Source organism: Anguilla anguilla, chromosome 3, assembly GCF_013347855.1.
Source record: "Anguilla anguilla isolate fAngAng1 chromosome 3, fAngAng1.pri, whole genome shotgun sequence".
Taxonomy (NCBI): Eukaryota; Metazoa; Chordata; class Actinopteri; order Anguilliformes; family Anguillidae; genus Anguilla; species Anguilla anguilla.
Genome location: NC_049203.1, coordinates 41226538 through 41240349, shown reverse-complemented (window position 1 = coordinate 41240349; position 13812 = coordinate 41226538). Strand labels below are relative to the sequence as shown.

The 13812-nt window shown below is 42.9% G+C and overlaps 1 protein-coding gene across 5 annotated transcripts in view; it reads left to right on the top strand.

The window, feature by feature from the left end:
• Nucleotides 1–13812, top strand: part of LOC118223676 (kalirin-like) — a 150451-nt gene that overhangs the window by 112004 nt on the left and 24635 nt on the right. For 4 of the 5 annotated variants that reach the window (XM_035410526.1, XM_035410527.1, XM_035410528.1 and 1 more), the window contains one exon: nucleotides 5519–5765. In XM_035410526.1, coding sequence (XP_035266417.1) covers nucleotides 5519–5765 — 247 coding nt within the window. Of the gene's footprint in view, nucleotides 1–5518; nucleotides 5766–12598; nucleotides 12789–13812 lie in introns of those variants that run through there. The other variant, XM_035410530.1, reaches the window with a different exon arrangement.

The window sequence follows — 13812 nt, the reverse complement described above, 5'->3', positions numbered from 1 at the left end:
CTTCCTGCTGAGCGAAATTCACATAGTAATGAGTAAAGTTTAACGAAGCATACATGATCTAATTAATCAAATTTAGAACATTTAAAACAATTCATATTATTTGCCAATGGGCGCATTGGAAAGTCTAAGGTTTCTGTCAATGTTTTTGTTGCGTCTGTATGATAACAGTACGTGAAGTTAATCATCCAAATAGAAACGAAAGTTAATTTCATCTTGTCGAGCTCCGCCGGCGGAGCTCTCCAGCCCAGAGGGTTAAAGAGTGAAATATACAGCGTGGTGGTGGTTAGTCTAGGTATAGTCTGAAGAGATGAGTCTTCAGGCCACGGCGGAAAATGGGTAGTGAGGGGGCGGTTCGGAGAGGGACGGGGAGTTCGTTCCACCACCAGCTAGGGTGAAGAAGCTCTGTGATCCCTTTGGGCGGGTGGGAGGGATTACAAGGCGCCCTGCTGCCGCAGAGCGGAGTGGTCGAGCAGGCACATAGAATTGAGTCATGTCCTGCAAGTAGATGGGGGCTGTCCTGTTGGCAGCAGTGTAGGCAAGGGTCAGGGCTTTGAACCGGATCCTGGCGGAGACCGGTAGCCAGTGGAGTGATCGCAGCAGAGGAGTGACGTGGGAGAATTTGGGGAGGTTGTAGATGAGTCGGGCAGGGGCATTCTGAATCATCTGTAGTGGCTGTATGGCACAAGCTGGCAGGCTTGCAAGGAGAGAGTTGGAGTAATCAAGGCGAGAGGTCACTGTAGCCTGGACGAGCAGCTGGGTGGAGTGTGTCGTCAGGTATGGTCGAATCCTTCTGATGTTGTACAGAAGGAATCTGCAGGACCGTGATGTTGCCTTGATGTGCTCATCAAGGCAACACCTTGAGGTCCAGTTGGTCATCCAGGACCACCCCCAAGCTCTTGGCAGAGTGTGAGGCAGTCACTGTGGTGCCATCAACTGTGATTGAGAGCTCACGAAGTACGGAGGTCTTGCACGGGAAGAAGAGCAGCTCAGTTTTGTTGAGGTTGAGCTTCAGATGGTGGCTGGCCATCCAGGTGGAGATGTCAGCCAGGCAGGAAGAGATCTTATCATTGACCTGTGTGGCTGAGGGGGGGAAAGAAAAGAAGAGTGTGTGTCATCTGCATAACAATGATAGGAGAAGCCATGTGAATTAATAACTGAACCAAGAGATTTGGTGTATAAGGAGAACAGCAGAGGACCCAGTACAGATCCCTGCGGCACTCCAGTAACAAGTGGATGAGAAGCAGAGGCAGACCCCTTCCAGGTTACCTGGTAGGTCCTATCTGCAAGATAGGAAGCGAACCAAGACAGGGCAGTCCTGGCGATTCCCATCCCAGCCAAGGTGGAGAGGAGTATTTTATGGTTGACAGTGTCGAATGCTGCAGACAGGTCAAGAAGGATCAGGACAGAGGAGAGGCGTGAGGCTCTTGCAGTGGCAAATGCCTCCGTCACAGCTAGGAGCGCAGTCTCTGTTGAGTGCCCGGATCGGAAGCCAGACTGGTGAGGGTCTAGCAGGTTGTTCTGATGGAGAAAAGAGGTTAGTTGTTTAAGAACTGCTCGTTCAAGGGTTTTGGACAGAAGGGTAGAAGCGATACGAGTCGATAATTCATTACATCGGAGGGGTCTGAGGTGGGTTTTTTGAGAAGTGGGGTAACAGGAGCCATCTTAAAATCAGAGGGAATATGACCGGAGGAGAGAGAGGAATTAACAATGGAAGACAGATAGGGAAGGAGCTCGCTGGAAATGGATTGGAGAACTTTAGATGGGATGGGGTCAAGTGGACAGGTGGTTGCACGATGAGAGGTGATGAGTTGTAATACATCGGAGTCCTCCAGCATCTCAAAGGAGGTCAGTGTGGCTGTGGGTTTGTCCCGGGGGGTTGGGGGGCTCACTGGATGGGAGAAGGAGTTCCAGATTGTAGCCACCTTTCCTTCAAAGGCGGCCAGAAAGTCATCTGCGGAGAGGGAAGAGGGAGGTGGGGGTGGAGGAGGAATGAGGAGGGAAGAGAAGCTGGAGAATAGTTTGCGTGGATTAGAGACACATGCACTGATCTTAGATTGGAAAAATGAGGCTTTCGCTGACGTGAGGGCAGATGTGAAAGTCGCCAGCAGGGTATGATAAGCGGTCAGGTCGTCAGAGGATCGGGATTTCCTCCACTTCCTCTCTGCAGCCCGCAGTGATGTTCTGCTGGAGCGTAGTGACTCAGTCAGCCATGGGCAGGGGGGTGAAGAGCGTGCTGGTTTGGAGACAAGAGGACAAAGTGAGTCGAGGGACTAGGAGAGGCAGGAGTTGAAGGTGGGGGTGGCAAGATCAACTGGCAGGTTAGAGAAAGACGCAGGAGGGGGAAGTGTAGACAGAGCAGTGGAGATGAGGGAGGATTGTGACAGAGTAGAGAGATTTCTCCTGAAAGTTACTGTGGGTGAGCTATTGGGTGAATTGAGGGGGAGTAAATAGGAGAGGGAGAAAGAAAGAAAGAAGTGGTCCGAGACATGGAGGGGAGTCACTGTAAGTTGGGGAATGGAACAGCTTCTGGTGAATACAAGGTCTAGTTGGTTACCAGCCTTGTGTGTGGGGGGGGGGAGAGGACAGGGATAGGGCGAAAGACTGGAGGAGTGAGGCAACCCTGGACAGTTGGGAGGTCTCTGGTGGGAGGTTGAAGTCTCCCAGTAGAATAGCAGGAGTGCCATCCTCAGGGAGGGAGCTCAGGAGAGTGTCCAGCTCGTCCAGGAAAGAGCCGAGTGGACCTGGAAGACGGTACAGAACTATAATGTGAAATTTTGAGGGATGAGTTACAGTAATCACATGAAATTCAAAGGAGGAGGAAGTAGGGTTAGGACTGGGGAGGACACAGAACATCCAGGACAAGGAAATGAGCAAACCGGTACCCCCGCCTCGGCCAGAGGCCCTGGGGGTGTGCAAGAAGGAGTATCCCGCAGACAGTGCAGCTGGGGTGGCGGTGTTATCGGGAGTGATCCAGGTTTCTGTGAGAGCCAGGAAGTCAAGAGACTTTGTCTTGGCAAAGGCAGTAATGAAGTCAGCTTTCTGGACAGCTGACTGGCAGTTCCATAATCCACCTGTGACAGTGAATTCCTGAGGTGTGGATATGGGTGGGTAGATCAGGTTAGATAAATTGCGCCAGCCCCTTTTGGATGGTTTTGATTCACATTCTGTGAATATTTGTGTTGGAGGAGCCATTTCCTCTCTGGAGTCCATTAAAATGTGCTGTAATTCAAACTGCTTTGTTCTGACCTCCCTGATAAACTGGGCAGCAGGTGCATCCCTGTGCCTGCAGGCAGTGTAATGGACAAAGCAGCGCTTCAGTCAATGGAGGGAAAGGCTAGAGGGCTCGCTGTCTACAGCACTGCCCCCTGTGTCTGCTGGGAGATTCTTCTCCCAGAGAGTGTGATGAGGTGCACAGCAGAGGAAGGAAGAGTCACTTTGTTATTCTATGTGCTGGAGACCTGAGTTTGATGGAGAGGGGGAGCTGGACACCGTCACTGAAAAATCTCACTGAACCCTCTTCCTGAATGCACTCCCTTTTCACTGTTTACTGTGCACAGTTACTGAGCACTCTCACTAGAGAGCATGGTGTGGAATGCTCAGTAAAGCCCAGGTGTTCTGTGGTGATGACCACAACCATGTTTGTGTGTGTAACATCCATATCTGTTTTCTCTTTGAGACAGAGCAGGTGAGTTTGAGATAGCTACCTAATAGCAGGTCAGACTGGATATAACCCCTGAATAAATCTATTTGCTGCCTGAATCCAGACATTTTGAGATGCTTTCACTCTGAAAGTCAGATACACGCCTGCGTCTTCTGTGAGCGCTCACAGCGTGTATGAATAAGGGGTCCATTCGGTTGTATCGTGATGTATGGGTTTGTTTATACAGAGGTTGGCTAGCCTCATTTAGCACAACACTAGCTATCTTCAGGACATTCAAAAGAGCTGCTATTAATCTTCTGGATGACGATAAAATCACAGGATGAATAAGGTTTGATGAAAATCCAATAAAGTGTGACTTTAGATGATATAAAAGTTATATAGCTGTCAAATACTTGAAATAAACAAAGCAACACACAGTTGCACTGTTCTTATAATTGCTTTTGCCCTTGGTTGTGTAAATGATGGGATTTCAATTAGGTTGTCTGACTGCAGGCCTATTTTTGAATAAGACATACTAGCTACATTTCTCTCGCTTTCTCAGTGTCCTCCAACTGCCTCTCCTTTTTATTTGGTGGCAAAGGGGACACTGCATATTAATTAATATTGTTAGTCTGTGCGTTGAAACTGTCATGTTGTTCGTCAGCATATTATGACATAAAAACGTGGATAAACATGTGTTTTGTGATAAGCAGCGTTAGAAAGCTAGGAGGCTAGGCTTTGGGCTAGCTGAAGACAGTTAGTCAAGAGACCTGTAAAAGTACTAGGAGTCTATCCCTGCCACCTCTGGAAAACTAGAAAAAATAAAAAAAATAAAAATCACAGCAAGCTTCTTAACTTCGTACTGGCTGTTTATTTTTATATCCAGAACATTTTTGGTGAGAGCTACTTATTTGGTATGTTAAACATTTTCGGTATGCAATTCAATTTTGGATGTACAACATTCATATCAGTTTCAAATGATTAATTTTGTTTTTCCGGAATATAATTATTTATAGGTGTCATGAGCACGGCACTCAGCTGAAACAGTCACAGACGGACACAAGCAGTAAAATCCCTAAATCACAGGGTGTTCCCTACGTCATCTTAGCCCTATGATGTCTGAGCCATTGTGGGGGAATGCCCATAGTGATAGATGTCCATGATCAAGGCAACCGGAAGCATTGACTTTGCTCCTTTACAGTTGGCTGTCTCTGTCTGGCAGTCATTTAGAATCCCAGTGAACTATTATGTCTCGTTGTTTTCTCGAACGGGGGTCAGTGAATCTCAACCAATCAGAAGTCATATTGGTTAAAATCTAGGACTACTGTATTTTGTCATGTAAGGGCTCTGGAATTTTGGTATTACTTGTGATATTTTATTTTGTTTAAATAAGTGCACTACATTCTTATCAATGCCTTTTTAAAGTCATGTACACATGCAACATGTTTTGCATTCTGTTATTCTTATTCTTACTCTTGTTCTCAAACTTGCAACTTGATATACCTCTGTGAGGGATATAGACTTACTGTACTGTAACACCTGCTATAAAATTATATTGTACACACCTTACAGACATCTACAGGTATTTCATCACAGGGCACGGTTGTAAAATGACATTACATCCACATAAATATCGGCCAACTACATGGCCCTCTCCTGGATTGGACATATGCCCAGTTAAATGTCTGAGTAATCACGTCATTTGTATTGCTGTTCTTCTCTGTACCTGTCAGAAACAGAAAATGCAAGAGCAGTATCAGTTAAGTTCAGATAGAGATTTGTGCTTGTGTAATCACTGGGTTTGGAAGAGGACCATTCCCCATGTAAGCAAAGTTACCGTTTCTTACATGTGTCTCTCTCTCTCTCTCTCTGGCTCAGCTCTCAGGAGGTTGCGAGCTGACGGTGGTGCTCCAGGACTTCAGCGCCGGCTGCAGCAGCGAGCTCAGCATCCAGACGGGCCAGACGGTGGAGCTCCTGGAGCGGCCCAGCGACCGCCCCGGCTGGTGCCTGGTGCGGACCACCGACCGCAGCCCCCCGCAGGAGGGCCTGGTGCCCAGCAGTGCGCTCTGCATCTCCCACTCCCGCAGCAGTGTGGAGATGGACTGCTTCTTCCCTGCCGGAAAAGGTGCCTCCATCAACCGACACCCTTTTGGCAAATGCACAGACACTGCGATGAAAACTGTCATTCTTTTTCTTCCTGAAGCCTGCCAATGACATTCAGTACATAGAAGGTATTAGTGGAGAAACTGAGCATTAAATGGCAATGATTTTTTGCAACCAATAAAATGTGTTTTAAAGTATTCATTACATTACATTACAGGCATTTGACAGACGCTCTTATCCAGAGCGACGTACAACAAAGTGTATAACCATAACCAGGAACAAGTATGACGAAACCCCTAGAGAGAAGTACCGGTCCAAGTGCAGGGAACAACCGCATAGTTCAACTTGGACCCTGAAGGGTAAACTGATTAACACTAACAACGAGAACGGCAACAACGCAGTCTATGGAAAAAATACAAATATTCCTTGACACATTGACAGATGCATGTATTAAATTACCATGCAAGATGAACAAACCCCCCCCCCCCCATGGTTGACTGTTCATCTACACTCACCTACCCAGAGGTGTGCAGCGTTGTCTCTGTACCCCCTAGTGAGGATGCCATGGAAACAAGTAATGGACGGACCAGATTAAGCCTCAAAGCAGATTCTGTCTCTCTTACTGAATGCTGTGTGATTCAGCCAGGCCGCTGTGTACTTTATGATGCTGTGAGAACTTCAACACATGTTTTCAACCTAGTACATACACTCCACTATTCCATTTGCAAATCATTGACAATAGAAAAAGGGAAAGCTTCATTCACAACGTATTATTCTTTGTGTTTTTATCTGTTGTGCACAGATTACAAGAATAACATACAAAACAGAAAGTCCGTACAGGTTTTGGTTTAAGTCTTCATCAGTACATGGCAATTTAATGTTGCAAAAACATCCCTCAAAAAGGAGGTTGTCAGTTTTAGCACTTGCAGTAACTTATCACACTGACAACAGGCAAGGCGATGCACCGCTCACTTGAATATTCCAAAGATTCATGATTGGTGGTTGCATCCAGAAGTGACTATTCTCCCTCTCGCCTTGCTCCTATACATGCAAAACTCAGACTTTGGTCAATGTGGTGAGTGGTTGCAGTTACTCTGACAAGTTCCTAATCTTCTCCAAAAGGAGTTCAGGACCTCCTTTTCCAAGTCCTCTAGAGGGTGCTGGTGATTTGAAAAGGCACCACAAATGTGGCAAGCTTTTTGAAAATAAAAACCTTTGCTGAATAGAGGAGGAAAATCACTTTAAGGCTTTTGTAGTTTACAATGTGATACTACCCTTCAGAACCGTCAATGGAGTCGTAGTGATGTAATGTGAATTGACTGCCCTTGGATGGAAGCCTGCTGGGGATTTGAGCATGGAGGTTATTCCTTGTATATGTTCATAACAGTGGCGCTCCAATAAAATAAGTGGTGTGACTCTGGATAAAACATCTGGTGAATGAATAAATGATCAATGTCATAATTATGAATTAGGTTGATAGATGTAGCAGTTATTAGCAGTTATTAGTTAGCAGTTAGCCCTCACATAGCTGAACAAAAACTTATTTTTTACTCTTCTCACTTCCAAATAATTCTGTTTTCGGAACTCCCTCTCTTGGCTGTGTATTTTGAGGTTTGGAGTGCATTTGTTGTGGAGATAAAGCACACTGCTGTATCATGGAATGTTTTGTAACTGAAGCAGGTGGAAGTGTAGATTAGTGTGTAATGCATTCCTGCGCTCTTTCAAAGTCAACAATAAGAGCCATTCAGTCAACAGCACAGTGCAGTTCTGACTTTTACACACGCTTGAATCCCTGCCCTCTTATTGCATTTTAGCAAGTACCCAGGGAGCACAGCAGCAGTCTCATCAATTGACATGAAATGCATTCACAGTGATCATTCTAATATTACAAAGGCTATTTGGTTTATTTGAATGTAATCTGCCCTATTTATCCATTGGTGTATTTATAAGTCCAGGGTTTTAGCTGTCCTAGAACCCTATGGTTGTGGAGTCAAACGTCGCCCTGATGTCCATATTGGGTAACATAAATATGCATCTTCAAATCACTGGTATTTTCATTAGATGGTTGGTTTGTAAATGCTTCATATGACCAGCCAATCATTTATTCAGTCATTCTGATGCTAGTGTCTAAAACCCATATCAAGCCTATCACTGTGCTCATGTATTGATATCAGAGTACATTGGAAATTGGTGCCATCTACATGTTGTCTTTTTCCTTGCTCTATTTTGTTTATAATATCTAGAAGACTTTAATGAGACCTTAATAGTACCATTTTGAATCAGTATAAGGGCCGGTTTAGCACTAGCTCTGTGTTCTGTTATTTATGGTGAGCATTGTTATTTATGGTGAATTTCATGTCCATTGTCTGACGTCAGAAGGACAACAGTTCTGTTATTTCCCAACTTGCACTTCCTCTGTGTCCTGTGTCCTTTCTCTTGTTTAAAATTTCCCTTCCAGAACGCCCCCAACTATTTCTTCCTGCCTCTTTTTGTGACTTGGAGAAGGGGAACATATTCATAGTTACAGATTGATTTAACCTGATTGATAACCTGATTTTACTGTGATCAGCATGCGATACTGGGGATGCACAAAATGTGACTTCAGACATAGCCAATAAGGTAAATATCAAAGATTTGATTGGTTTAGATGGTTCAGAATAACTGTTGTTGAAAAGATGTCAGCTTCAAACATTGTAAAAGATAAGTCTACATCCCCAACAGGACTGACATGGCACATGCATTTCCAGAGAATGGGCATGGTATTTATGTATTTATGATGCATCAATTTCAGTTATTATAGCTACATCATATTCTTAATCATTTGAAAGGCTAAAAGCTAAGAGCATGACAGTGGTCTACCTAAGATTTAATGTGTCATTTGTCTGCATGTGATTTACACAACACATTGCTTATGTCCCTCAAGTGCAGCACATGCAGATATACTTAATGTCCAATATTTCAACACAAGGGTATATCACTAGTGCCTGTGTAGCATGCACAATCCAGTACATTTACAAATGTATACATATAAAGGCTGTAAAATATTGCCTGACTGTATTTTTTGTTTTGATATAATGAAATTAAATCTGCAATCCTACTTCCTGTCTATTTCCCGTTTAGCTCTGCAACATGATTCTTGTTGTCAAGACAAATATACTGACTGTTGGTGAGAGCTTTCTGTTTCTCTATAGATACCTAAGTATGAATTGGTATTTTACTGGACTGCATATCTTGGAACTTGGTGTTCCACTGATCTGGCAGTAAGGAAACAGACCTTGTGGGAAAAGCAGGCACATTTTGTGTAGAGAAGCACTACTCCCAGACTACACACTTCCTGTTCCTTGACTTGGCGCTCGTGTTCTGTGCTAACAGGGACCTTCCTAAAACAAAGCTTGCTGTTGTCTCTCTAAATCATTCCCAGTACCTTGTGGATACAGTCTGAGGTTCCCACAAATAGTCAGTCACTCTTAAACGTACTTATCTGCTCCTGTAAGTCTCAGAGTGAGGACCCTGCTGTTGTCATATATATGTTCCTCTTTCCTGTGACAGGAATGGCTTGGACGGGCCATATTTGCCACATGAAAATCAAAAAGTGGTCCCAGTGCACATTTTTGAGATGAAGATGTGGCGAAACGCTCTCGGTGTTCAGGTGAAAACCTGGCTACATTTGATTTAAAAGTGAAAGTTTTCTTGCTGACTAGGACGTTGCCAGGCTATATCTGGGTAAAACATGAGCTATATTGGGGTTAACCTGTCTGTTTATGTCAAAACATCTCTCACCATAGACTTCCACCCCTCTAGATTCATTCTTTTTTCTCACTGGGGTGTATGAGCAATATGCCACAAATAGTAAACCATTGAATGCACCGTTCTGTAGTCTCAAAGCTTGGTTTGCTGAGGGTAACGAGATTACCCTTTTTTCTTCATACTATATATCTGTCAGGCGGTTGTCTTTCAGCCCTTCAGGAAACAGTGAACCGCCCTACTTTCCACATGCTTTTGCAGCAGGCTCATTTCAGGACAGCCACAACCTTGCCATCTGGTGTTCCAACCTACTTACAAGAAGGGATGAATGCTTGTGTCATCATGTGAAAATGAGTTATTCTCATTTTGGGTTGTGCTTAAGTAACTTAAATGACAGAGGCAGGGGGATAAGTTAAAGCTGCTAAAGCTGGAGAGCCAAGATGGCTTCAGTTTCACAAGCTGGGAAGGATCCTTCCTGCATATATTGTAGAAAAGGTTCTGAAAGAATCATTTCATTGAATAGTGTACAGTGCATCTGAACTGGCTACAAGGCTCTCTGCTGCTTATCATGCATGGTTGCATATTGTTAATGGTTAAAGAGCATTATTTATGTATGTGCAGTACTGCTAAAAATGTCCCATTTTCCCTCCCATGCATTTATAACTATAATGTAACAGACACAAAGAGTGGTAAAAATAAAAACCAGGGGAAGACTGAAATGTATTTAAATCTTACCTTGTAAAAGCAAGTTGTGCCAAACAAACCCTTTCTTGAGTGTTCATTTTCCAGTAGGGATAGAATGACATTTTCTGGAAATGGATTAAATCTAATTAATGGAATCCATTTTCCCAACCCCTGCCTCTGTAGTGTATATTTAGTATATTTAGTATTCAGCCCAGTGTTAGGGAAAATAGCTTATGGCCGAGTTTAACCGTCCTGTAGTCTCCCTTTTAAGGTGACTGTAAAGATAAATTTGTGAAAGGATTGAGACTCCATTGTATGGGGTTATATAGTATGCATGTAAGCATCAGCAACAGTACGAGTAATCAGTTGCATTGTAGTGGTGACTTATATCAGTCTAAATACTTCCATCTGTTCCTATGTGTGGATTGAGTTCAATTTATTACCGGGCTCTGAGCTGTTGGCTCCAGGTCCTTCATGATATAATGAAGGACCTGATGTAATGGCCAACACATATTTAAATATTTAAAATTATTTTAACTTGTTTCTGGGGCTGTTCCCTCTCTACCCTCTTTCTGGGAACATCCTCTTTGTCCCCCAATAACATCATTGGCTAGCTAGCTAGCCACCAACTGGCTAATGTTTTATGTGCCACCATGTTTCTTGATATTTTCTTGTGTCATAGCCACCCGTTGTTGCTTTGCATAATGTGTGTCTAACTGCAGAGGGGAGTGTATGGGTAGTGGATGGCCCTCAGCCATTCTAACCTGTTTGATAAGGTTGCATTCTGATCTTATATCTGATTTATATTTATTTATAGAAGCATGCGTCTTATGCCAGGTCCAGCTGGTCTCTGTCTCCAATCGGCAGAATCTCTGCCCCTAAACTGGGTACACTGACACTTGAAAAAAAAATCAAACTGATTAAAAAAGGTTTATGGAGGCAAACGCTATGAGATATGAAAGTCAAGGTTAGTTTTGTGTGCTATTTGTCACATTTAATAGGTTCCTGCTGGAGAAATCCTAGACATATGAAATCTATTCAGTAAAGACATTTTGTTAATGAGCTCAATAAACAGCCGTTGAAGGATGTGTAAACAGCAAATATTGAAACCTGATTATGACAGATGACAGACGAGCATGTAAGGCCATTGTAAAATAAAAAGGGGGTATGTGGTTGTGGGGGTAGTTTTGTGAAAAAGGAATGCATCTGGGCTTGGTGTTGTGAAGTATAAATGAATGTAAGGTTAGTATTGAAAATGAGAAATGGATGTGAGATTAGTATTGTAAAATAGCAATGGATGTAGTGTTGGTATAGTAAAATAGTAATGCATGTGGGGTAATATTGTAAAAGAGCAATGGATGTGGGGTTAGTATAGTAAAAGAGAAGTAGATGTGGGGTTAGTCTTGTAAAAAGGAAAGGATGTGGGGTTGGTGTTTATTCCATGATCACTGGGCTCTGGCATGCATATAACGGTATTCTTAGTTAGACAGTCTGTGGTTGTGCTTGTATTTCACATCGCTCCCTGCTCCATGAAGTGTATTCACACATACCAGTGCACTTTTCCCTTGGAACCCAGTAGAGCAGATGCCACAACTTCTGGCAGAATAAAAATAATTCTGTAAGAAATCTTAATTTAAATCCATAATTCTAAAACATAAAAAGTGTGCCCTTGACTAGAAATGTAATCTGAACTGCTGCAATAACTATCAATCTGTAGGCGGATCTTCAGTAAACTCCATGTCAAGTGCATGAAAATGGAGAAGCAAATCAAATGTAATCATGAAGATTTCAGTTTCCAAAAGGGAAAAGTGGAAGAAACTACTAGTACGTTTTTCCAAACTTGCCATTTACGTGTTTTGGTAAGTTCTTCTAAGAAAAAGAAAAAAGGAATTTACAGCCTAAGATAGTGTTATGTCAAGAAATGTTTGTTTTGGTTCTTGTACGTCTTTTGAAATCTAGAGGACCTGAACTTAGCAATGATATACAGTGTGAGTCTCGGTTATTAATAGGATTTTTTACATTAGAGGTTGTTAAAGTATCATTGTATAAAATCATTATCTGACAAACAACCCGTATCTTTCTCTATATGCAGGAGGTAGACAAAGCTTCAGGTACCTTTGTTACTCAGCAGTCAATGTATTAGTGATTCAGTTGATCATAACATGCAAAAAACCTACAGCAGGGTAAGTTCATCACACACACAAGCATTTCAATGTTGAATTTAAAATGAAATATGCTTTTTATTTGATGAAAATGTGGATTGATACTCGGAAGTGTTTAATCTGGGTGTTCTATCTGGCCCTGCTCAGAATAATGTAACATAAATTTGTTCTTTCTGTGGGGGAAAGGTACTGAGATCCCTCCCATTGCCCCTCCCCGTGTCCCTCCCTCTTCCTGCTTCATTGAGCGCAAGCAAACACAGCGTAGAGTGAGCAGTCTGAACTGGGCTACAGTAGCACTGTGCACAGACCTTCTTTCTCTCCTTGGCTTAAGTTTCTCCCCCATGCCATGAGCTAGCATCCAGGCAGGATGAAACGAGGGAGCAAGTGCTGTTCCTGCCGTTCATGTCTTGGTTGGATCTGGGCAAAATGTTGCCGTTGCTGCTGTAATGTGACAGGTGCGTCGTGTCTCTTATTTTTAGCTGGAATGTTCTGGAATGGTGTGAGGGTTCGGGTACAGAGCAGGGGTTCTGGAGTGGTTTGAGGGTCCTGGGACACTGCAGGGGTTCTCAAATGGTTCAAGGGTTCTGCTGTCTAGCAGGGGTTCTGGAATGGTGTAAGCGTTCTGCTACAGAGCTGGGTTTCTCAAGTACAGAAGTGCTGGTTCATAGCTTATGTCTTTTTTTTAGATTTTTATTGGATGTTTGGGAGCATTAGGGATATTTAATGTGTTTGATTAAATCTGATTGCATAGTGATGGTTAGTTGTGTGAAATCATGGTATGTATGTTGGCAAACAGCTTTATTTACAATGCATATGACCTTAGCCTGTCAATTATTATCAGTATTGGTTTAAATGCATTGTTTATCATATGCAAATTTTGTTATGAAAAATAGAAAATACTATGCCATTCAAATGTTAACTCTTTGGGCAGAGGCTGAGGCAGTATGACATAATTTTTTCATTTTTATTTCAGAAACAATTGTGGTTCAATGATTTATTTAAAACTTTTTGATTTGTAGTGACAAAAAGTATTTCAAGTGGCAATGCAACTCACTGAGGTGTGAATGGGATAACACTGAAAAAGGCAGGTTAGCATTGTGCTCACAAACTCACTGACAGTCCACAAAGAACCTTGTACAAATCAGCTTCATTAATTCTGCAAAATTCCACCAGGACATGTTTTTGCCTGTGTTTTTTTCCCTATGGTCCAATATTAATCCTTTACTTTATTGCATTGGCAAACCAAAAAGTGTCTTTTTTACATGCTTAATTCCATCAGGATTTGTGCTTCTCACCTGCAATATGTTGTTGTAATTCCCATAGGAAATGTCCTCAAAAATGTTGTTTGCCGCAGCAGTGTAGCATAATGGTTAGATAATTGAGATTACAACTCCAAGGTTGTGAGTTTTGGCATGCTGTTGAGCATGCTGCCGTTGTATTCTTTAGCATAGAGCTTAACCTGAATTGCTTCAATGATCA